We start from the raw sequence: 26,721 nt of genomic DNA, 5'->3' as shown, positions 1-26,721 counted from the left end.
ATCCTCCTAATTTAGACTTTATGTTTCTTTAAGCCATGGACTTATGTGAAAGATTAAATATTTTCTGTACTGCGCTGCAGAATATGGTGGTGCTAGATAAATAAACATTCATGAAATAATTGAGTAACGTGTTGCTCCTCAGACAGTAGTACGGACATCTGGACTCCTAAGAGCTACCGAACATTCCAGGTCAGCAGACTGTAGGTCTGCATATTTAGTAGTTTGTAAATGACTTTTATGGGGCGATTCAATTGTATTTTAAGGCACTCTAATTAATGGGCACCCAATGTTGCAATTCAATTGTTTTTGGGCGCCCATTAATTATCGCGCTTGTCGCTCCTAATTGGGTAAACCATAAAATGGCTAAAGCCGTCTAAAGTCCTGTTAGGGCGCCCAAACAGGAGTTTGGGTGCCCAAAACAAGGACTTATTGCGCGATTCTGCTCACTATCTCAGGAGGGTGCGAGCAGAAATGCCAGCTCTAACATTTGAATCACCCCTTTGATGGCGTAAGATGAATTATTATAGAAAAATGGTAGCATGCGGTAAGCAACTTCTGAATTAATGTTTGACTAAATAGAATTGTTCTTATCTTCTTTGTATGAACTTGAGAAAAGAGACATATATATGAAAATACATTACCATTTCTGAATTTTCTTCTGTCCGTCCAGATATTTTGCCAATAACCTTCTCATGAAAGTCGTCAAGTTGTAACGGGTTCATTTCCCCGTTACCTAAAAATTTTTGAATTAAATGTTAACAACTTACACCAATTAACACCTGCAATAATTCTACAGGTCATTAGCTCGAAGACTGTTGAATGTTGCAATTCCCTTGTTGCTGGTTTTCTCCAAACCAGACATTCACCAGTACAATCTATTTTGAAAGCAATGGCTAGACTCATTTTACTATCTAAACTACTGTAAGGGCCTCATTTATCAACAAGTGATATTCTTGTTATCACTCATTACTATTCTTAAATGGTGCTCCAACCAATCAGCTCCTAACTGTCATGTGTTTGAAACACATGACAGTTAGGATCTGACTGGTTGGAGCCACATTTAAGATTAGTAACGAGTGATAACAAGAATATCACGTTGATAAATGCGGCCCTTATTCTGCTACTAATAGGGCATTCACCAGTATTTGTGAGTGACGCTTAAAGAGCAGAAAAAATTATGCTCTGTTTTTTTTTTTCAAGCCATAAAGTAACCCATTGATATGTGGCCAGACGTTTAGTACATTTCATTAAAGATGAACCTGGTTTTTCATATTTACTATGTTACTTATTTTATAGTATAATATTTGCTTGGGGTTTTGGGTTCAATACTAAAATATTTCCTGATTCTGTTATAATTGTTCAACCCCTAATGCTGGGCAAACACTATACAATTATTGGGCCGATCTGCCCGATATTGGCGGATCGCACCATTAATTGTACTGTGTGTGCGGCCAACCAATGCTAAAATATTGATTGGTCAGCATGCCGGATTGTCCAGTATGTCCGTCCGATGCGATATTTTATAAGTTAAAGGTTGGCTGCAGTATATGTCCAGCTGGAATCGGTATGTAATGTCGGTGGCTGAATAGCCGCCGGATCATATACCGACACCAAAAGACAGAAGGAGCCAAATTCCGACTGGGACTGGTAAACACACTAACCCTTCCCTCTCCCTACCCTAACCCTATCCCACCCTTTGTGGTGCTTAACCCTAACCTCCCCCCTAGTGCCTAACCCTAACCTCTCCCTGTTAGTGCCTAACCCCACCTCCCCGCACCCTAAATCTACAGTAACCCCCCCAGTGATACCTAAACCCCCTTTCCCTCACCCAATCCTCCCGGGAGGGGGTGCCTAACCCTAAGTCCCCCAGGGGGTCCCTAAACCTAACCCCCCCACGGGTAGAACCTAAGACACCCGGCTTACCTTCCTTCGCACCCTAAACCTACAGTAACCCCCCCAGTGGTGCCTAACCCCCCCTTTCCCTCACCCAACCCTCCTGGGGGGGAGGGGGTGCCTAACCCTAAGTCCCCCAGGGGGTCCCTAAACCTAACCCCCCCATGTGTAGAACCTAAGACACCCGGCTTACCTTCGTTCGGTATGCGGGATAGCGCCCACCGGTAACCTGACTGCACCCCATTCAGCCGCGGCCAACCGACAGACATTTCCCCTGTTTCTTCACCGGGAAGGAACGGGGAAATGTCTCCTCCCCAGATATCAGGATCAATACACTGTGAGACTGTGGTGTAAATTCATTCCAGACGCCCGGAGGCAAATTATAATTTGCTGCCCCCCTAAAAAAAGGGAAAATACCATGTATTGGGCGTGGGCGGCTGTGATGGTACACTCCGGGTACATATTTACAGCCCTAAGTGGGGTGAATATATTGTGGGCAATGGAGGAGATGCCCCTTCAGTGCTGGCGCCCGGCGGCAGGCGCCTCCATTGTCTCCCATAGTTCTGCCCCTGCTGTGAGATACCTGCAGGGTGTCGGTCTGTCAGGCATTTTATCTGGTAGTGTATGCCCAGCATTAGATATGTGTCCCTCAGTATAAAAAGTAGGTATGCATACTTCTTGTAACTATTCTTATTAACCTGGAACTAGGCATCTGGGGAGAAGCACATTGGTTTTTGTCATTAAAGGATATGCTGACTATAGTTCCCAATCTGGTAAATTCCACCAGATCACTTGCCAATTGCAGTTATTCTACAAGTGCAGATCACCTCAATGGGTGAATCCTCAGGTCTTACAGATATGGTGCACGCCACTCTAAATTCCGACAGTCAATGTTATGCTTAATTTTTAAAATATAACAGCCAATCACGTTCACTATATAAACATATTGTTCCTGAGCAGCAGTTTTTATGTCTCTAAATCAATTTTATCTGGTTTACTCCTCCTATATACAGTAAAGTGGACTTTGATGCTGCTAAATAATAAGCAGGTTAGATGATATAGATACTATAGAATCAACTGCAGATTATTGTCTTATGGACAGAAGCATGTATATTTTACTCACCTGTAAAGCTGCGGTTATATGAGGTTACCCATTGGGATTTCATCAGATTTTTCTGTAAGTTTACTGTCCTCTCAGAAAGTGTTTCTTCAAATGGCTTGTTTAGCGCATTGGGAGCTATACTTTTGGGGGGAATCGGATAGTAGATCTGGTTATTTTCATGATTGAATTTGGGGACCTGTAGGAAGACTAAATCATGAGAATGTGGTTACCTATGTTTAAGGTATTTTAAAGGTGACATTTCGGTTTTTCCCTATCTTTGCGGCCCCCTGGTTACGCTACGTAAGTAGCGTAAACAGGAAATACTATTCGGCCCCTTGTGGGCTCGCTGCGCTCACCACGCTGTGGGCACGGTGGCTCGCTTCGCTCGCCACATGGATTTATTCCCCCTCCATGCCCACTTTGATGGTAGGGAATGACGTTGGATGGTAGGGAATGACGTTGGATACTGGCTCATCTTTACGCTAATGTCCAACGTCATTCCCTACCCGAAAGATTGTGAACTATGCCTGGGCAGGGCGAAGCCAGAGGACATTGGATGACGTTGGATACTGGCTCATCTTTACGCTAATGTCCAATGTCATTCCCTACCATCCAATGTCATTCCCTACCATCCAAGTGGGCATGGAGGGGAAATAAATCCATGTGGTGAGCAAAGCGAGCCACCGTGCCCCCAGCGTGGCGAGCGCAGCGAGCCCGCAAGCGGCTTAATAGTATTCCTGGTTACGTTACTTACGTATCAGTGAAGATACGTTAGTAGAGTAACCAGGGGGCCGCAAAGATACGGAAGTACCGACATTTCTAGGTAGAAATAAAGAGAAAACACTGGCCCTCATTCAGAGCCGTACGCTCTGAGCAGAGCGCACGCTCTGAATGAGGGCCGGGCTCCATTTTCATGGAGCGTCCTCCTGGACGCTCGTATAGCTGTGGGTCACCACCCACAGGCTATACGAGCGTGCATTGTGATGGTCGCGATGGTCGAGACCATCGCGACCATCGAATTTGCGAGCCGGAGCCTGCGGTTGAGGTTTTCAACCGCAAGCTCCGGAGTGATTTTGGCTCTATCAGAGCCAAAATCACTCCCACTGACATCACTAGTGATGTCAGTGGGCCGGCTTTTGACGGGAGGCGTTCCCGTGGGAACGCCCCCGTCAGGGAGGCACGCCCCCGGCACGCCCACCAAAGGGGGCGTGCTGTCAATCAACATTGACAGCACGCCCCCTTTGATCGGACACAACGAGCGAAGGACTTTCCTTCGCTCGTCGCGTCTGGCGCATGCGCACGACGGAGCTCCCTCCGTCGTGCGCATGCTCAGTCCATAACATCGACCCACTTGCGAGCGGACAGCCGCTCGCGAGTGGGTCTGAATCAGGCCCACTATTTGTACTCTTTGTACATACAGCATACTTGCTAACTCTCCCTGATTGTCAGGGAGACTCCCTGAAATAGTAGCAATCACCCTGTCTCCCTGAAGAGTCTAGCAATCTCCCTGATTGCACCTTACCCCCATTTTGAAGCTACTGTATAAAGTAATAAACCAGAGATATATACATTCAATTTGGATCATTAGTATAATTTCTCTGCATTGGTTATAAGGCACAATGATCCATATGCATTTTCTGAAAGGTGTTTTCATCAGCAGGTAGATCTTACTAACAGCTTTGGGGCTTGTTTACATTTGAATGCAAGTCAATTTTATGGCACGCCCGTTAGATGTAGCAGTATACGTCCACTGTAACGCACACTCATAGGTGTTGCATTCACAATCTCCCTGAAATGTTTTTTTAATAGTAGGAAAGTATGATTTTCCCTCACTTGTTCTACCCCACTTGCTGTCAGTTCCTCTGCTGTAACACAATCAAATACTGCAGCACTGTGGTGAAGGATGGGAGTGGTGACTGTACAAGTGTCACTTTGGGCAGCATTACAGGGAGAAGCACCACTGTCTATGATCCAATGCTTTATACTTACCTACTAAAGATGGACATCGGAAGCTGATGGTTAGCAACCATCGAAGTTTCCGATTCGATGGAAGTACTTTTCCCATTGAATAACGGGGATTAGATGGTTGCCAGCCATCGGAGGCAGCTTTCCTATGCCCATCCGATGGCTGGCTTTGGGGGAGAACACACCACAGCTCTGCATAGCAGAGCAGCGGGAGAATAGATGCCGTGCGCATGCGTACGACATCTATTCACAGTGTTACTGGGAGCCTGGGAGCAGCCCAGCATCTCGGAGAGTGCTGGGCACGCCCCCACAGTGACGTGAACGGGAGTGCCGTGAGTCTCTGCCCCATTCACATTGGCTTTGCCCCCTTTTCAGCCCTAAGTTCGCATGTGCAAAGCTATCACTGCTTCTGTGCATGCGCACAGTATACCCATCACAATGGTTATACTATCGAATTGTAGCTAGTTGCCATCGCATCACTGGAGTTGATGTCGGAAGCCCGTCCAGTATAACCTACTGGTAAATGCAGCTTTGCAGAGATCACTGATCCTTAGGATAAACACATCCTGACTACACAATGGCCCCCATTTACTAACGAGTTTTATCACCAAAACGAGTGATAAATTTCACTGTGTGTGATAAATGATGCTCCAGCCAATCAGCTCCCAATTGTAATTTTTCTAAAAGTTGACAGTTGGGAGCTGATTGGCTGGAGCACCATTTATCATACAGAGTGAAATTTATCACTTGTTTTTGTGATAAAACTCGTTAATAAATGGGGGCCTATATATATGCCCACCCATAACCAGGCCCGCCAAGAGCCGCGCCGGGTAAAAGGGGGCCATGGACTAATTGCGGGAGGCGTGGCCATGCCCCCTTAGGTAAAAAAAAAAGAAAAGTTTTGCTGCTCTGCACGCTGGCAAGGGGAGTGCAGTGAGCCCCCTCAGCCCGGTGCATAACCAGTGGGGGGCGCGATCAGCTTGATAGCTCCCCCCCACAGGCATAGGAGACTGCTGTGGCCGCTTCTTTGCAGCCGCGAGCAGTCTCCCAGTGTAGCCCAGCACACAGCAGCATGTGCTGGGCTGCTGTGATGTGGGGGGGGGAGCGGTGCTGAACGCAGTCTCCTGCCGGGACCCTCCAGCAAGCCCGGGTAACTAGTACCCGCCTCCCCCCCTCTCGGCGCCCCTACCCATAACCCCTCTAAAGTGTAAGCTCTCACAGATATGGATATCCCTTTGTTTTCTCTTTGTAGTGATATAAATTGCAGGTTGTAATTATGTATAGATGTACATTTTCTGAACTGTTCTATTTGGTCACCTAGTGTATAAGGACCATACTTGCCGACTTTACAAAAATCCTCTCCGAGAGCAGCCCAGTGAGAAGATACTGCTGACAGCTTTGGGGGGCGGGGCTGGACTGTAGACATCATTAGGCCCCACCCCTTCACGGGAAAAGATCTCAATTTGTGGGTCTGCGAGTAGATGTGTCCCCATACATTGTTGCTGCAGTCACGCCAAATAGTACCTCTCGGTTCACCAGGTTCCGTGTGACTCTGCTTGCATTTTGTAAAATAAGAACTGTACTTATAAATCTATGTAATATTTATAAATATCAATTTATGTGGTACTTTTTTATCTCTGTGGTGAGGATGTACTACAGTGTGTTGGATGCACTGGAGGAAAAGGGGCGGAGTAATATAGGTGGGAGTGATTTGGTTTCTGTCAGGGAAAGAGGGTCGGGTTTTGAGAAAAGGACAAGAGCTAGCAGCAGCAGCAGCTGACAGGAGTCTGACGTTACCCTACTTGTGTGCCAACCTCCTTGTGACCCAGGCAGTGTGGCCATGTGGGCTGCTGGGCACAGGGGAGTGGAGCCGGTGAGGAGGCAGCAGCATTGGCTGTCAGTAGTGCGGTGTAAGGTCACCGCTGACAGGATTCAGAGGTCCCGGCGGCAGAGCAGCGCAGCGCAGAGGGACTGGTAGCAACTGGCGGAGGCTGTGAGTGGGGCGGAGTTGCGGCACCCCCCCGCTATTGAGAGGCTGTGGTCCCGAAGAGGGGCATGTCTGCAGGCGTGGATGTGGAGCAGCAGCGGCTACATCAAGAGGACAGCTGCCAATCAGAGCCAGGTTGCCGGGAGCCTTCGTGTGCCATGCGAGGCAGGTCTGGATGCTGTCAGTGGAGGCCGTATTTCCCCTTTGTTAGGGTAATCAGTGAAAAGCTCCAATAGTGACAAGTGGATGACTGGTAGTGGCAGTAGTGCCCACCAGTAGTATTGAGTAACCGCAGTACATTGCATCCCTTGAGGATAGTGTGGAGGGTTGGGGGTACCAGTTACATTCATATATATATCCACATATACATCCCCAGCGGCATAGGGACAATGAGACCTTGGGGGAGTATAAGCTGGGATAAGGAGAAACTTTAATATTTAACAGTGTATAACTGAATTACAGCAAACAAGCAGTGATAGTGTGATACCCCAAAACAGGACATCACTTCATCATTTATATTTATGTTTTAATATAAACTGCTTTCTTGAAGGAACAGGGGAGTTGCATACCAGACTAACCCCTTCCCCCACACATATACAGAAACCTGATGCAGCTGTGGGGGAGGAGCCTCAAGACTGCCATGAGAGAGAGAGAGAGAAGAAATGGAGGGAACTACCTAAGGATTAAGTAAAGCCCTGAGAGGTGACAGCCAGAGAGCCCTGAACTGACAGAGGATGGAGATTCCCAGGAGTGGGAGCAGGACCTGACAGATTTAGGAGGATCAGGTCTGTGATGATAATAATGCCCTGCACCCCTCACAGAGAGTAACAGAGATTCAGGCTGCCACTTGTGACAGAGGATACATATGCAGCCCTGGCCATTACCACAGACATCATCTGAGAGAAAAGTTGTTTAATCTTAATAAAATAAGTACTTCTGTGACAGCACTAAGGCCCTGATTCAGAGCCGGATGCTCTGACAGAGCGCTCGCTCTGAATCAAGGCCGTCCCTCTTACATTTTGGAGCGGCCCCCTGGCCGCTCGCATAGCTGTGGGTGACCACCCACAGCTATAGCGAGCGGCCAAAATGACGAGACCCTTGTGGTAGGGTCTCGCTGCCGCAAGCCCTGGAGTGCTTTTGGCTCTATCAGAGCCAAAAGCACTCCCACTGACATCACTTGTGATGTAAGTGGGGCCGGCCCCAGATGGTAGGCGTTCCCATGGGAACGCCTCCGTCTGGGCAGCCACGCCCCCGGCACGACCGCCAAAGGGGGCGTGCTGTCAATCACCATCGACAGCACGCCCTCTTTGGTGCGAGACCCACAACGACGGCTTGGCCGTCGTTATTTGGGTCTCGCGCATGCGGCTCCGTCGTGCGCATGCGCACTTGGGCAACATCGACGGGTCTGAATCAGGCCCTAAGGACAGACCGTAATGGCTGACAGGCTATGCACTCATACAGGCAGCACATACAGCTCTAACCAGTAACACCAGGAATACCCTCACCTGACAACTACAGTCACCTAATACAGAATTACTACTAGGGATGTGCAGGCTCGGATAGGTTCGAGTTAGCACGTTGAGTTCGGATTTTTCCCTCCAAAAAAATGGAACTCAGAAAGAGGCAAAACGTCATCTTGCATGGACGAACATCATCATTCCTGATGATGATGTTCGTCCATGCAAGATGACGTTTTGCCTCTTTCTGAGTTCCGTTTTTTTGGAGGGAAAAATCCGAACTCAACGTGCAAACTCAAACCTATCCGAGCCTGCACATCCCTAATTACTACCTACTGTAATGAGCTTACTGGATGCTACTATTCAATCAACTCCATAGTAATGAATAAGTGCACCATGGTAGCATGGCCATGCGCATAGAGAGACTCATAATGGGTAATTAGAATGTGTGGGAAGGTAAATGGAACTCGTTGCTTCATGTAAATTGCAATGTCCTATACCCCTATTTAGGGCCGTGCCTAGGGTGAGCCATTAGGGGAAGCTTTTGGTGATAGTAATAATGTGAATACATATAGAAGTATTTACTGGTTAACTTTGTGATATTGAATTATATTTACTGTAATTTTGTGTGCATAGTTTGGTATAATCTGGAATTTGTGTTTTAATATTTAACAATCCTATTACATTGATGCTGGATTAGCTGTATTTATAGCAAACAGGTTTTATTACTTGGGAAGCGATCTAGTCAAATAAAAGAATTTTCCTTTATTAACCTGTGCGATTTTTGGGTCTGGGGTCAGGTTACCTTCACCTCTCTGCCAAGGAAGAAAGAACCTATTACGTTTGAAGGAACCTACCCGAAATACTGGATAACGGATGTGGGTGTCACAATAGGATTTGGGAAGCTCATAGAATAATTATATAGTTTTATAAGCCCAAGGCTTGCATCTCTGGCTTTTACCACTACAGGATCCATGAGTTGATTGTATCTTTAATGAAATAAACACTGTGCTAGGGACAGGTCAGCTGTCACATATGGGAATGGGAGCACAGTCATCTGAAGCCAAAACTAAGAGCCAGTTAAGTTTGGTCTCATGTTCAGCAATTTCAGTATATGAATATGTAGCTATTGGAAACTACCTATGGAGGAAACACATCTATCTTTCAGCCAGCAGCATAACTGATAAAATATAGCAATTATTTGTCAGGAACACTAAAGTGCAGTTGGACATCATTAAGGACCTCACTACAATATGCTTCTCCAAAGGGATACTACTAGGAAAGGATTTGGCTTCATTGTTCTTAACAAGAGATGAGACCTACAATACTAATGTGTGAACATTCTCAGCAATATTAAAGGGAACTCATTTATCTACATAATATATATTGTTCAGGTAAGGAGTAGTATGTTCTTATAAATGTAACAGATTGTGACATAGTGGTAATGTATTGTTATTAATATGTATTTACCTATATCTATAATGAGAAAAGGAGTTAAGATATATCTACTATTGTCTTACTTACCTGAAGGAGTGATGAGGGGAATCTGGTCACCGAAATCCATAAACACAGATGGTTTGTTATTATAACTAGAATTGTATGTTGGTAACCGTAGGCAATACACACAGTATCCTACACGGTAGGAAATAGAGGGTATAGTACTAGGCACTTGGCTTACCCAAGCGAGCCCGATGAATAGAATACCAGTTAATACAGCTTGGGTGGAGGCACTGATAGAGAAAAGGTACACCACTTAGAGAGAGGGTAAGGGTGGGTACAGTAGACTATACAGAAGTTAGTAACCCAGTATCCCTTTTAGAGAGTAAAGGGGGGTTACAATCAAGCAACTTTCTGAGTCGTATTTGCCTGAAAATGCGTCTTAAGGTGCCCACACACATACCGACTTTTCATCCAATTTGGCCGATTTCGACGAATCGTGACGACAGATCATGTAAAAAATGGCCAAATCGTGAGTTTCTACACTTGATCACGATGCCGATGCGCGTCCCCGCTCGTCGTACATCGCATCTTCAGATCTGCCGTGCTGTAGGGCAGATTAGCCAATCTGGGATACAATGCACTGGCTGCACGATAGATCTTAAGTCAGATTGGACATTTTTAACTCCAAATCGTGACCACGACTGCCTGGGGAGGTTTTGCCTGCAGGTTCAGGATTTTTGCTATTCAATTATTTGCAGAGTTTTTTTCTATTGAGCGCCGGGGAAGGGGCGGAAGGGAGGGGGGGGTATGAGCACCTCCAGAGCAAGTCTGATTTTTCCTAAAATCGTTAATTTTAAGAAAACTCAGCAGAACGCGAGGACTAACTAAACAATTGGAAGTTTCCAATTACCTTAATTAGTCCTTAATTTCTTACCTTCCGAAGAGCTGTCTTCTTCCTCCTGTGTCGGAACTCAGGGCCTGATTCAGACCCGGTCGCAAGCACTGAGCGCTCGCAACCGGGTCGATGGTGGCCCAGAGCGCATGACAGAGCTGGCTCCGTCGTGCGCATGCGTGAGACCCGGATAGCGACGGGCAATCCGTCAATGGGCTGGCGTTCTCATCGGAGGCGTTCCCATGAGAACGCCAACCGTCTGGGGGTGGCCCCACTGACATCACAAGTGATGTCAGTGGGAGAGCTTTCGGCTCTGTTTGAGCCGAAAGCTCTCTGGGGCTTGCAGCCACAAGACCCTACCACAAGGGTGTCGGCGCAAGACTGATGGTCATCACAATGCGAGCGGCCTGGAGGCCGCTCCATAAAAAAAAAAAAAAAAGATGCCCTGATTCAGAGCGAGCGCTCTGTTAGAGCGTCCGGCTCTGAATCAGGGCCTCAGTCTCCTGCAACAGCAGTGAGTATATCAGTGTATGTGAGTGTTTGTAAGTGTGTATGTGTGTGTGTATTAGTGAGTGTGTGTGCACCCTACACAGTGTGAGTATCCCCCCCCAGTAATGTGCACTGTGAGAACTACATCTCCCAGCAGCCCCCTCCAGTGAAAAGATGGAGGGGAGGCCACCGGGAGCTGTGGAGACCCCCTGGCATGCAAGTGTGAATTTTTTTTTTGTTTTTATGCGCCATGGGGTTTTCAGAGCTTTTTTTAATTGGATACCACGGGTATCGGGAGCGCACATACCTACGGTAATCCAAAATTGGGGGCGAGGGGCGCAAGGTTTTTTTTACCTCACTAAACCTTGCGCCCAATTGAATATGCCCCTATGTGTGCATGCAGAATGCATTTATTAACAGTTTTATATATATATATATATATATATATATATATATATATATATTATACAGTATATATATAGGCTTACCATGCTATCCCTTTAAAACGGGACAGTCTGTGTCATTCATGACTTCAAGCCTACATTTTCCAGAAAATATTTCAGTCATTCACATCAGTCCCTGCCCCATGGAACACAAAAGTTTTTTTTTCAACATGTTATTTTACCTGCCTGCAGAGGCATGCACAGAAAAGAAAGAATGTTGCAGAACCGTAGTTTTTAGCTATAAAGAAATATGACACCTGTACCATAAAGTGTAATAGCTAACCTGCAATCTTCATAACGTCATAGCAACTAAATAGTAACAACAGCCAGTCAGGGAGGAATATTGCACGTCCACTTAAAGAAGACTCACAAACTTGTTATTATCAGATGCATGTACTTTGCAGCTAAAAACAACCTGACACAGCAATACAAATGGTGGCCTGCAAAGGGAGACAAGGCTTGTGGTTCCTGTCTACATGAATTGCATACAGGGGCGTATCTATAATGGGTGCACGGTGTGCGGGGAACATGGGCCCCTGGGTCCAGTGGGGCCCAGCACCGCACACCCTGCACCCATAGAATTACTTACCTATCCAGGGTCCCACGTCGGCGCGGGGGTATAGCGCTGTAAAAATGACTAGAAAATGGGCGCCGCGGCCATTTTCCCGTCGTTTGCGCATGTGCAGTACAGGGAAAAAGGCCGCCGCGGCCATTTTCCCGGTGACCAGCGCATCCTCTATAGACTTTGGGTGCACTCTAGTGCCCAGAGTCTATAACTCCGGCGCTGACCGCACACAGCTCAGTGCGCAGCCAGCCGTCGGACAGAGAGGAGGGGGCCTGTGTCGGAGACTGCACACGGGCCCCCTCCTCTCTAGCAATGCCCCTGGCCGAATAGCTTTTGATATTTCACTTATAGGTGTGACTTACAACTGTAATATCAACATGACAGGCACCTGCTTGGTCCATCTGATCTGCAACTTGATATAATAACATTTAAAATATATAATATTATGTATAAAAGGGAAAACAAACAACAATGATAGACCTACCTCACAGAATGACATGGTTTTATAGGGAGCAGCCCTCCAGAATATTTAGAAAGACATGTGACTAAGGGCTCTATTCATCATCACTTAATTTCTACAAAAGCAGATGAAAATTAACATTTTCACCTGCTTTTGTAGAAATTAAGTTTTCGGGCCATTCATCAAAAAGGTACAGTATCTCCTGCTTACCTTTCTCTCCCGGAATAGCCTTCTGCCCCTGTCCGGCTTCTTCCGCCAAACGCCGGGGCTTTTGTGCAACTGCGTGACCTGTAGGTCACGCAGGCGCACTTGTTTCTCTGCTCCCAAAGATGCAGTGAAAAGACTTGGGGAGACAGCTGATTTTTGAATAAGCTGTCTCCGCGCTCGGGCAATGTTGAATTGCTCTGGTGCTTGCTTTGAGTTGGAATGTCCGGACCCTGATAATTAACATAATGAATAGAGCCCTAAATAAGGATGACAGATATACCATGTCATATATATAAGGTACGTACGTGGCTGTATCCTTGCTGGCCCGGCCATGTTACTGACACCTTTTGTGAATCAGAAGGAATGGATATTATCTCATGCCTGTAAGGATGTCCTGAGAAAACATATGAACAAGAAAATGACCACACACTCTGCTCATTACAGTAGTCCAGCTTATTTCCACATGTTAATGTGTTTCCACGTGTTAATTTAAATTGGTCTGAACTAGGGATGTGCAGGCTCGGATAGGTTCGAGTTTGCACGTGGAGTTCGGATTTTTCCCTCCAAAAAAACGGAACTCAGAACGAGGCAAAACGTCATCTTACATGGACGAACATCATCATTCCTGGACAAAAGACCAGGAATGATGATGTTCGTCCATGTAAGATGACGTTTTGCCTCGTTCTGAGTTCCGTTTTTTTGGAGGGAAAAATCCGAACTCCACGTGCAAACTCGAACCTATCCGAGCCTGCACATCCCTAGTCTGAACATCTACAGGCATAGGGCCAGTGCTTTTATTGTGGTCGTACTCACACCTTTTTTTGAATCAAATTTTTTATTCTCATTACTAGTTCCAGACACAGGAAGAAATCAATTAAATAATTTCAGAAATGAATTAAGTAATCATCTGAATTTTTGTTCAAAATGTGGAAGCTGCCATAAATCTTGTATCAACTTGTAACTTTAGGTGAGAACCGGTACCTTTTTTTTTTATAGAAAAAAAAGCATTACATAGTGGTCTATATAAGTTCAGTTTCAGGCTGGCCCACAGGGGTACAGGGGAAATGCCCGGTTGGCCCCACTGCCTGCAGGCACCACCCCCTCGTCCAGGGGTGGAAAAGGGTCATGAATGAACTTGGGTGCTTGATTTGTTTCTATGGATTCTACACTAAGATTAGCCCTCCTGCCAATCAAAGTGGGTAGTGCTGACACACCCCTGTTCCCTCTTTCACAAAGGGGCCCTGTTCTCTGCATGTCCTCTCTAATGGTTGGCCAAGTCCTTATGTGGTGGCTGTCCACACTCCTGCTGGTGGCTGGCTACACCCCTTAAGCTTGGGCCCCTACCATTGCATTCCCTGGTGGGCCCTTCACGCCACAGACCGACACTATAAGTTCCTTCACAATGCTGCCCAATTGTGCTATTTTCAACAATAAAATATGTTGTATTGGGGCAATTTACTAATCTCATGCTGGGAAGCCTTTCTGAAAAACTGACTGCAATGGCGAAAGATTGTTCTTCCATGTTCTGACCTGATCACCTTCTGCACATGTGTCACAGTAGAGGCTGCAAGAAAGGGATCCAAAGATCCTTCTCTGGAGAAAACAATCTATAGGCAGGGCCGCAACTAGGACTAGCCGTCCGCATGGACTCTGCTGAAAACGGACATCCAAAAATGGGCACCGCCAAGGAGGAGACAGATGTTAGAGGTCCTATTGGACCTCATAGCAACGAGCATGAAACCCCCTGGGAATGAGCATGAAACCCCCTGGCAACAAGCATGTAACCCCTGGCAACGAGCATGGAACCCCTGGTAATGAGCATAAAACCCCTGACAACGAGCAGGTAATTTTAAAGTAATTAGAAGCCTTACTGTAGGGCATAAAATGGTGTCGGGCAAATATGTAAGTGGCACTTTGGTAATAGGCATTACAGTGTGTGGCATAATGTGTAATGGTCATTATGGTGTGTGGAATAATGTAAGTCACTATACCAGGGATGTCTGACTAGTGCACTGCCTTATGGAGGAGCAAGGACAAAATCCAGGTACGGGAAGGGAGGGGGTGCAAAATTGCTGCCTTGCATCGGGTGACAGATATCCTGTTTCGGCCCTGCTATAGGGAGGGCCATAGAGAGTGGGGCAGGGCATAATCATGGAAGTGTGGCCACGTCCCCTACCAAAAATATATGAAAAAAGAATATGCGCAGAGCAGCGGGCTGCACAGGGGTCGCTGGGTGTCACTCAACCTGTAGCAGTTCCAGGGAGCGTGGGGTGGGGGTGGACCAGTGTGATTGTTCCTCCTGCTGCACATCATGCAGGCGGAGGAGACTGTGCTGCTCAATGGTAGCAGCCTCCCTGGACCTACCGCAGCCCAGCTCACAGCAGCGTGTGCTGGGTTGGGGAGAGAGGCTGACAGGTAAGCCTTGGACTATTGCCTATAGACAGGGGCGCCGCTCCCCCCCTCTCGGTGCTCCTGTCTATAGGCAACAATAGCTTACATCATCTGAAGACGTTGTAAGCTGTTGGGGCCAATCTCTAAAATGCTTTTTGAAGCTTAGTAAATTACTGTAGTTTATTGTTCCATTAGGAAAAAGACAGGGATGGTGAAACTGAGCAGTTAGTTGGTTAAAGCAGGAGATATCTGCAATATCTCTTGATTTAGCCTATTGTTAAATAGCCCCAATACTAATATGTGCCTTCATCATATTAGAAATAACTCTTTCCACATGATTTAAGGCAAATCTACCATGACATATAGGCCCCAATACTTGGGTGTCTGCTAGGATGTTCTTCTGTTTTGCTGGTAAACATACTGTACATTAATGCTGGTGATACATGCTACAATACCATCACACTGAGAACATTCCAATCTGATCAGATAAATGAGCAATTAGGCAACATATTTGAAGAATCAAATTGCATAGATCTGATCAGATTACATTGATCCAATACCATCTATGCAATGGTATTTGTCCGGATGTTACTGTACCTGTTGTTATTTAAAGGATGACTTTGCACTGGGTTATTGTCCAACTTATATCCAATCGCCTGAATAATCGCCGTAATTAGAATTTGATAACTCTATTTTGGACCATACACTGTACAAGCATAAGTTTGTTTTGTCCAAATTACCAAAGTGATCAGTAAACATATCTGTTTATAGGCAGTTTACTAACTCAGCTAGAATCTAATAGGTACAGTGGCATCAAGATTGGCAACCCTTGGCCCGGTCTATGACAAAAAGGTGTTATTCACAGCTCTACACATTTTTAAACTTCTTGGTGTGACCAAGTGGGCTGGGATGTGATGCAGTTAGTGTCAGCATATAGTTTACCCTGCCCACTTGATGATGCAAATGGTGTCATTGAGTCATCCCCACCTCTACTTTTCATACCTTGCCACAGCAACTGCCTGAACTGATAGATGAAAAGTTGGCATGTATGGTATATAACTTGGGAGTTGAGAAGGCAGGAGTGAGTACTAAAGAGAACACCAAGGGACATTTAAAAAAAATAAAAAAATATGTGAGGTATCCCCAAGATGTGTCTAGGACAGTCTGCCTTGGATATCGGAGATATCTGCTATGGTCACCTGTTTTCAACCACAAAAGCAGCCCCCATTGGTTTCTAAAGAGGCTGCTAAAGTATTGAGTTTACTAAGCTCCTTGGTCCCGATAGCTAAGCCATTTGTAGCCATTTTACCGTATGGTAGCCACTTGAACAGTTGGGTACAGGATGCCGGTACCTGGGATGCTGGCCACAGGGTTCATGTTGGTAGGTATCCTAACCCTACCCCTCTCCCTACCCCTAACGCACCCCTCTGGTGCCTAAACTTTACCTCCCCCACTAGTGCCTGAACCTAATCTCCCCCTCCCCACACCCTAAACCTAACCCTACCCCCTTAGTGCCTAACCCTCCCCCTAGTGCCTAACCCTAACCTCAAACCCTAATGCTAACCCTCCCCTTAACCCCGCTACTTACCTTTGGGATGCTGGCAAATGGGATTCTGACAGGTGTTGGCATTCCGGTGCCGGTATTCTAAGCCTCGGCATCTCCTTTGCTGGGATATTGACCGTATCCCCTTGCACATGTGTGGTCTGATAGCTACACCTGCGCAGTAGTGCGGCAGTCTCCCGAACCAGGAAGAAAAGTGATCTCTTTAGCGATCACTTCTAACACATTATAGGGATGGGCTCCTATCATTAATTGGTTAGTACTTTATCTCTCTCCACTTTATCTACCTCTACTTTATCTCTCTCCAAGGCTTAGTACATTTACCCCTAAGCCACTCACCAAGCATATATATATATATACAGACCATATTCATATGAGTAGTGAACAGACAATTAGTGTTTGAACACTCGGCAACACTACTCAATATATTATATCAGAGATTCCCTTCACTAACATATTGGAGGTCACATTGAGTTGAACACAAAGTGCGCATTACTGTGTAAAATATGCATTTATTTCTGCACATACAAAGAAAGCACAAGTTACACTTGTGGTCATAGGTACAGTCAGTCACACCTTGCAGTTTTGACTGATTGGTGCTGCTTATGATTGAAGAGGTAAATCAGGTGAAGGAGAGGACTTGTGCGATTTTGGACATTCTGCAAATGCAGTCTATGAAAGCTGGGGAACAGACCTATATGTGCCTATCAATGGATGGAAGTGACCTCTGGTGTAAGTTACAAGATGATGACAATGGCGATTACCGTATACTTTATGCTACCCATGAGCTGGCGAATCTTGTAATTTTGGCAACTCTTTATGGCTCTCAAATTGAATAATCTTTTTAAATGCAATTTACATTTATAGTATGGGAAGATAGCATTGTTTAGGTGGTTATATTTATTCAAGTCAAGTTAATTCTGCACTCTCTCTTTTCTTTTAAATTTTTTTCATTTATGGGTTGGCAATCCTATTGTGTTAGCAACGTTTGTATCTTATCTGTGTAGGACATCCAGTATTGACCTGAACACTTATTACTCCCTTTTGTATTTCTGCAAAGAAACCATGCTGGAGGACGAGATTTGATAAATGACTTTCTGAGGTGATGTTTTGGGTGTAACTTGCATGTTTGGGCTATATTTACTAAGCGACGGCTTTTGAAAGACACAGATTCTCGGCGGGTTAGATCTGGAAAATGAAAGCGACACTCACATTCAGTGTAAAGCATGCCATAGCCCTTTGTCTTTGCAATGTAACTCTACGTGGTCTGTTGGTACAGAAGAGAAAAGACCATATGACGTACCTTTGGTTTTCTTTAGGATGATGGTGGGATGGGCACAGGCTGGTGTGTGTGGGTGCAGTGGGGTAGCGCTACATGCTGGTTCTTCCGATGGTCTGAAGCTAGGAAACACAGCAAACTTGGATATGTGGGAATGATATGGATGCTCTGCCGGGAAATCCGCATATATTTGTTTGCCACTAAGTCATAAGATATAACATGAGGTCAGGTCACTTATTTTCACCATCATTTTATTGTAATTCTGAGATCTGTTGTGTTTGTTATCCTCACCTTATAGAAGCAGCTGGCGGTTTTGGATATCTAGAGAAATAAAATATGTTTATTATATTTAATTATTAAATCTTATTTAGCCTATTTCACCTGTTATGCATGTAGTCCTATAAATACATTGTACAGTAAAGCTGTAATTTAATGACATTGGGCCTGATTAAGTGTTAGGAATAGAGTAAGAAATAGCAAATACTACCCCTTTCAGATCGGAATGGCGGGTCACACCCGTGATCTTGTTCACAGGTCCATATCGGGCGCGCCCCAGCTGAGACCCATTTTAGACTGGTGGCCCGACTCGGCTTATTACTGGGTCAATGATGTCACTGACATCACGTGCTCGACCCAGCTTATTTCAATCTGGACCTTTCACACTGCCCAGTAACCCGGGTTTCGGCGCATTCACGTGCAATAACCCAGGTTATTGGAGCAAGTGTTTACAGGGTATAACTGTGTACCTGGACAAACCATGTTGCAATACTAGGTGTGCAAATACCTACCTTTTTTTGCATGCAGGGTAAACACTAACTGCTTTTGCATGTAGCCAACAAATGCTGAAAAGCTTTATTTTTACACTGCAGTTTAGATTTTAGTTTGGACACACCTTACCCAAATGTAAATCTCTCTGAACATTTTAAATCTGCCCCACCTGCAGTGCAGCATGGTTTTACCAAGGGGCACAGTCACTTGCTCTTTCTAAACCTGGGTACACACTGGCAGATATATTGGCCGATTAATATATCTGGTGCCCGTTGGGTAGTGTGTACCAGCGATATGTCTGTGAAAATATACCTTAACAATGTGTGTTTATTCTATTCAATTATCTCTTTTGGTTCATTCCAAATATATTACGCCACATTGTATGTATTTATTATTCATTTGTTTTTTTTATTGATTTTAATTTTATCCTAAACCAGTTTGATATCTTATATCACCAGTATGCTTTAAACCTTACATTAGCAATATCGATTTAAAGCAGGAAGTCTCTTTGGAAGAGAGAGTGCCATCTTTTCTCCCAAGTTCTGATATTCCAGAATATGCTCATTGCACTGCAGGCAGGATAACAGTGGAGATGTTGTTCAAATACATACAGGTTGAGTCTCCCATATCCAAAATGCTTGGGACCAGGGGTATTTTGGATATCGGAATATTCCGTATTTTGGAATAATTGCATATTATAATGAAATGTCTTGGAAATGGGACCCAAATATACACACAGAATGCATTTCTGTGTTATATACACCTTATACACACAGCCTGCAGGTCATTTTAGACAATATTTTTTATAATTTTGTGCATCAAAAAAAGTTTGTGTACATACATGAAATTCATTTATGTTTCATATACACCTTATACACACAGCCTGAAGGTTATTTTATACAATCTTTTTAATAATTTGTGCCTTAGACAAAGTTTATGTACATTAAACCATCAAAAATCAAAGGTTTCATTATCTCGGTCATTCTGAAAATATTCCGTATTTCGGAATATTTGGATATGGGAGACTGAACCTGTATAACGTTGCACCTTGGCAAAACCATGTTGCACTGCAGGTGAGGGAGATTAAAATGCACACAAAGACTAAAGGACACTGTATATCAGCCGGCTATTTCACCGATTCCCCAATCCAACTGGAAATGCCGTTCGGCGGCCATCAAAGATTGCAGATCCGATGGGGAATTGGTGAAATTCTTTATGTTAAAAATCTCTCATTTGCTGATCAGATCATATTTTGATCGACATATCAGTGAAATCCAACATGTTGGTTTTTACTATTGCCCAGACCCCGGGGGGGGAGGGGGAGAAGGGGGCATGGCCTAATCGGGGAGGCGTGGCCACATCCCTTTCGGGGGAATAAAAAAAAAAAAAAACATTTTTGCAGCGCCGGAAAGCAGTGCTGCACGCTGGGGAGAGTGGCGCTGTGAGCCCCTCAGCCCGGCGCATAGCCAGTGGGGGCGCGATCAGTGTGATTGCTCTCCCCACAGGCATAAGAGACTGCTGTGGCTGCTACAGTGCAGCCCAGCACACAGCAGCATGTGCTTGGCTGCTTTGATGTAAGACGGAGGGGGGCGGACCCGGGCCCTCGCCGGGCCCCTACGGCAAGCCTGGGCCAGGGTAATTAGTACTTGCTCCCCCCCTCTCTGCGCCCCTGATCCCGGTGTCTGGGGATCGGGGAATTGGCCCAATATATCGCAGATGTATGAGGGTGTTTAGATATGAGAGGGGCGTGCCCAATCAAATTTAAATTGCAATGTTAAAATAAAGCTACTCAACATGCAAGAGCAGCCAGTATATATTATGCATGCAAAATACAAAATGTAAATGAAAAATAATTATCATTTTTGTATTTTACATCCTTTGCATTGTAAGGTTTGTCAGGGTGCAAAGTTACTTGTTTTGCAACCAACTAAGATTCAACCCCGTATGCTATTTGTGATTATCTTCCGCCTTATGGCTATGCTCCTCAAAGCCACGCCCTTATGTGTGCCAGACTTGTGCGCGTGACCGCATGTCACGCTCCCCGTTCTCGGCACTCAGTGGGCTAACCCAGCGCTCTGGCAGCTGCTGGGGGCAGCCCACAGCCTTTCCTTGCGGGATGTAGAATCCCGATGCTGGAAGTCCGAAACGGGACTTAAGATAGGCGTCGAAATACCAACGCTTGTCTTAATCCCAACACTGCAACACAGACTGACGCCAGCGCGAACCAGGGGCGTCTTAGTTGTTAGCTGCGGGGGGTAGGGAGAGGGTTAGGTTTAGGTAGCATAGTGGGGTTAGCGTTAGGTTTTTTAGTGTGAGGTTAGGGTTAGGCACTTCAGGGTTTCACTGGATTTGGCACTAAGGGGGGAGGGTTAGGTTTAGGCACTAATGGGGAGGGTTAGGATTTTGGTGCGGGGTGGGGAGGGTTAGGGTTAGGCTACTCAGATGGTGTCACCCGGTGCGGCCTGCTCCCCCCTAGTGACGTCAGTGGCAATATATTAGAATCGTTATCTGCATAATGATTGCATTAAGGCCACACATGTTACATACCAACACATGCGTCCTGCATTCATGCCTTAAATCCTTCAAACAATTTACCCTCTAATTGGCTATTAAGGCAGAATTTTTAAAGTACATGTGTCATTCTTATCTGCAAAAGTGCTGTACTCTCTGTATGGACATGAAAACAAGCATAGATGGGATTCCACACACAGTAAGTGCAAGTAACCAGTTAATGCATATGGCATGTAAAGGGCTTCCATCATTTAGAAACAGAAAACCATGATACCTGTGTAACATTGGTTCGCTAAGCCTACAAAAGTCATATGTGCTTCATATGTTGGCAAATTAATGAAAGTAATCCATCCCCAATAATGCTGTCAACATAGATGCTCATAAAAAGTCTATATTCGAGGAGACACAGGGCCTGATTCAGAGCCGCATGCAATCTGCTGCTACTGTATGCCAATATTCACTTAGATGAGTGATTTTTAGCAGCTGCGCAAACATTTCTAAAAATTCCTAAGGCGCATGCATTACACAAAGTGTACACACAAAGGCGCTGCTGCAATCGGGTTAGATGGTATCAGAAATAGGGTGTAAAAGTTATAAATGTATCGTATGATCAGATGTGCAGACCATCATATCTATCGTTATCGTATGCAGATCGTGCTGTGTATATGTGCATTCGATGCATCGTGCATCCGACCGGCGTCATTTCAGTGACATTATGAAGAAGTGTATGTTCTTTCAATGACCTTTCCTCCTAAACTGCAGATCGATCGTATCATGAGATCATATGTACATCGTGTGACTGGTACTGCCAGGGAGTTCAAGGGAGATCATAAGATGAATCTTATCTTATGCTGGTCGTACTAGTATATGGCCAGCATAACCCTGTTGGGATGCCGGTGTCGGGATTCTAACCACCGGGATCCCAACCGTCGGCATCCCGTACCCATCCCGCTAGGAGTACACACAAAAAATTGTCCGCCTCATGGGCGTGTAATGGTAGTGTTGCAGGAGTGGCAGTGAAAGCGGCTGCATTCACATACCATAGGGTGCAAGTGTTGATGATGAGTGATGGTGGTGTCCAGAAGAGTCTCCATCCAGGGCCAACTCCTCTCAAGCCATCGGTACAAGTGAATGGACTCTGGCACTGTGCCAGAGTCTACTGCACATGTGCAGGTCTCCAGGATAATGGTGCGGCTGACATTTTTCCGGTGATTTTTCTATATCGCATACGCAGATCACAGAGGAGATTGCCGCAGATCCATTTTCCAAGTGATTTGTGCAGCGCTGTCGACACAGAGGGTAAGGATACTAAATTGGTGCAGGGTGTGCGGTGTGGACCCCCCCTGGACCCAGGGACCTGTGTGTACCAAACACCCTGCACCCATTATATTCCACTGGTGGCATCCAAAGAAACACCGGTGGTATTACAGCGCGCAAAGATGCTGAAAATGGGCGTCTCAGTCCTTGCACTGTCAGATGTACACTTGTATACCAAGGAAAAGGTTTGTACTAGGATTTGCATATACAGTACTGTACTTGCAATCGTGACTCTGTGGAGTGAATGCAGCTGCGTCCATATCTGAATTAGGCCCACAATATTATTAAATAGAATATTTTCTGTGATTCTCAAGGGCTGTGGGGAATAGCCCTGATAGATCCTCAGGAGGGGGGACCCCATTTATTTTTGGGGTCCCCACTTTCCGAGAATTTCAAGCCCTGGGCTGACCAGTTTGGGGCTGGTTTTACATTATGGCAGGGGGACCCAACACTGTGTGTTTCCTTGCTATAGTGTAAACCACCCGGCTGGTTCAACATGGTGCTGGTTACTGGAAAATAGGGGTCCCCATGCCGTTTTTTCTTTTTCTTTTAATTTTTAGCTCTTTCTTTACTTGTAACCCTAAGATGCCTGCACAGATTATGCGGATCTGTGCATTGCTTCTCCCAAACTCTATTTTTTGGGGAGTCACCATTTATGGTTGTTTCTATAATCGACCTTTAGTAAATGTCTGTTTTTTAAGTTTACTGTGTGAAAAAAATATCAATGGTAGTTCGATGTTCGATCTTGGTCAAAAGTCTGTTTCTTTTGGTCGTTTTTCCATCTGTTTTCACTTTAGTAAGTCTTTGCAAAATAAGGTTTGCAAAATTAACGGAAAATTGATCAAAAACACAAAATTTGACCTTTAGTAAATTTACCGCAATGGGAGAGATTCATTAAATCTTCTAAAAAGGACAAGTGGAGGTGTTGCCCATAGCAAGCAATCAATCAATTTCGTTATTCTTTTGTAGACTGTACAAGATAAATGATAGCTAGAATCTGATTAGTTGCTGTTTCCACTTTTCCTTTTTTGAAGATTTGATAAATGTCTCCAATTGATTAACAAAATATGTACAATTATTTATATGTTGAAGGTGTCCAATAAAGGAATGAGAGATGGTCTGACTTCCCAATTATTTTTAAAATCTATTTTAAGAGCTGTGAGGCAAACCGGATGTAGTCAGGATCCCGGTGGTCAGAATCCAGACGGCCACAATACCGGCTCTGGAATCTGGGCGATCATCACAATACCGGCTCTGGAATCCGGGCGATCATCACAATACCGGCTCCAGAATCCTGACCGTCAGAATCTCAACGGTGAGTATTAGGGATAGGGTTAGGCACTAGGGGGAGGGTTAGGGTTAGGCTGCCGAAGGGGAGTGGTTAGGGTTAGGCTGCCAAAGAGGACAGTTAGGGTTAGGCTGCGGGAGGGGTGGGTTACGTTTAAACTACTCACCAACATGTATCAGGATTTTTAGCGTCAGGATTCTGGAGCCGCCATTGTGACATTCGGGATTCCAATTGCCTGGACATCGTACCCAACCCAGGCAAACTATATTCTTGTGCAAAGGCCCCATCTCACCCTTACCATCCACAAAGGCACGGGATAAGAGAGACCAGGTGTATATATGACTGGCACCTACAGTATACCACACACCAGTATGAAATTGATTACAAAGAAAGTATAATACATGTGATCAGTTTGCACTAGGGGACTGATTCAGAGATGCGATCGCAGCTGCATTTGCGTATGCCACGCAGCTGCGGAAATATGCTAATGTTCGCAAAGATCACCCAAGCATAAAGACGCCCACTGCTGCTTTCTTACCTGTGTGTGAAGGTACCAGCATAAATATCGGTAAGATCGATGCACATCGAGTGTCATTCTTGCCGTTGTGACAGGTCTGACCAGCCGCAGACTCGGCACCTCTCCTTGCACGCAGAGGGCTCTCATGCTGCGTATGCCATCACAGTGGCTAATTTACGCAAGCCCATAAAGCGGCGCTCAAACAGGCAGACACGCCTACGTTTTTCTGACCCCCCGTTACCACCCCCAAATGCTGACAACCTGTCAATCAATATGCAATGTATTCCTTTGTGCGTCCGTAATCGCAATATGATCACAGCATACACGTAGCTTATAACCATGCACAATAGCAATTGATCGATCTGCGTACGTAATCGCAATTGCATTCATCTCTGAATCAGGGCCTCTTGAATCTGTATTTTATGGGCTAGTGAGCAAAGGCATACATAAAATATGTAAGCAAAATTTAATTTGGTTGTATTGAAGAAGAAAAAGTACATGAAGAAGAGATTCCCAAATTCTGCCATTAAGGTCCAGGTTATTTAAACCAATTGGGAGTCAGATTGATGTTTTTGTACCTAATTAGGTGAAAAGCGGCCTAAATGACCATTCAAACCGCAGCGTGTTTGGACATCTGTGAGATTCACCATAATGAAAGGTAACAGTGTCGGACTATCTGAGAGGGTGTAATAAATGGGATTGGATGATATCCCTTTAGCGCTGACTTCTGACACTTATGGACATTGGACCTGATTCAGAGGCATAGGCTACAGTATGTTGATATTTTCACAGTTGAACTGCACATGCGTCAAAGTCCTTTACCGTAGTCGCAAACAGCTAAGGGCTGTTTGACAGTTAAGCGCTGTTTGGGGGGAGATAACGGGGTGTGCCGCCAGAAATGCAGACGTGTTGTGACCATTTTCGGGACGTATCACTGCCTGTGTCTGCAATACCGGACGCACAAAACATGGCTCCGGCACCTCAGTTTAGAGTGGACACCCATTCTGCGCAACCATAGAGTTACTCAGGACTGCTAACATCGAAGGTTCTGCGACCAATGCTGCATCTTTGTACTTGGATTTGCAAAGCCGCAGGTGAGCGTCTCAGTACATCTCATGGTGGCTGCAACATTTGCATACATTCGTATCTCAGCAGCATACACATTCGCAGCAGCGTCAGCTTTAGCGTACAACTCTGAGTCAGGCCCATAGCCATAAAATCTGATTTAGAAAAAATAATAATATAACCGCGCTTAGAAAAAGCAGCTTATTATAAAACATTAATGATAAAATAGGGATAAGCGTCTGAAAGCTTATAAGTAAAAGTAATTTTGTGTAGCAAGGTGAATATAAGATTTCATGCCTGCTATTAACAATTTTTCTTTTCAGAATACCTTTCATCTTTATTTCCAATTTTTATTTATTTTTATTTTAATCATTATTTTAATGTGAATTTTATATTTTTATTACATGTTTATCTAACCCTTATTTTAATCTTATATTCACCTTGCTACACAAAATTACTTTTACATGTAACCTTTCACACAATAAAAGCTGGTTTGTTACTGGCTTTAAACCTTGTGCAGTCAAGAAATATCTATTGCAATAAAACAAACACTTTAGCATAATATATAAGATCACATGGTGCAGTATATCATTTTGGGGAAGATGTACTCTGGAAAGTGATAAATTGGAAAGTGATAAACTAGCAGCCACTCAGCTCCTAACTGTCATGTTACAGGCTGTGTTTGAAAAATTACAGTTGGGAGCTGATAAGTTGGAAGATGATAAACTACCAACCTATCACTTTCCAGAGCTTAGTACATCTGCCCCTTTGTGTGAAATCTGCTAACAGTAATTGATGGAAAAGCATTCACTTACAGGTCATCGCTTATCCGGACTGCGCTTTTCTTCAACTTGGTTATGTCATAGTTTTGCTGCATGGGTAACACACTGGGCAACAAAAAGAAAAGTTACATTAAGTATACACCATCTCATCATTTTATTTTGTAAACTACAGTAATATCTATCTATCTATCTATCTATCTATCTATCTATCTATCTATCCACACATTATATGTGCATACTAAATAACAGTTACCACACAGAGCGTAATAAAAGGCATGTTGAATACATTCTGACAATAATACAGTACTCATGGATTGCACATGTGTTAGTTAGGATTACACG

The 26,721-nt window shown here is 44.9% G+C and overlaps 1 protein-coding gene across 1 annotated transcript in view; it reads right to left on the bottom strand.

Annotated features, from left to right (window-relative positions):
- Window positions 1–26,721, bottom strand: part of SPMIP4 (sperm microtubule inner protein 4) — a gene marked incomplete at its 5' end in the record, with an annotated part of 50,363 nt that overhangs the window by 10,710 nt on the left and 12,932 nt on the right. The window contains 6 exons of the mRNA XM_088447793.1: window positions 642–733; window positions 3,017–3,191; window positions 13,206–13,294; window positions 18,156–18,331; window positions 18,423–18,452; window positions 26,413–26,484. Of these exons, the coding sequence (XP_088303919.1) occupies window positions 642–733; window positions 3,017–3,191; window positions 13,206–13,294; window positions 18,156–18,331; window positions 18,423–18,452; window positions 26,413–26,484 (634 nt within the window). The remainder of the gene's footprint in view (window positions 1–641; window positions 734–3,016; window positions 3,192–13,205; window positions 13,295–18,155; window positions 18,332–18,422; window positions 18,453–26,412; window positions 26,485–26,721) is intronic.

This window comes from Taudactylus pleione, unplaced genomic scaffold (genome assembly GCF_031769625.1).
Source record: "Taudactylus pleione unplaced genomic scaffold, aTauple2 ptg000439l, whole genome shotgun sequence".
Lineage (NCBI taxonomy): Eukaryota > Metazoa > Chordata > Amphibia > Anura > Myobatrachidae > Taudactylus > Taudactylus pleione.
This window is presented reverse-complemented; position numbering and strand designations above follow the sequence as displayed.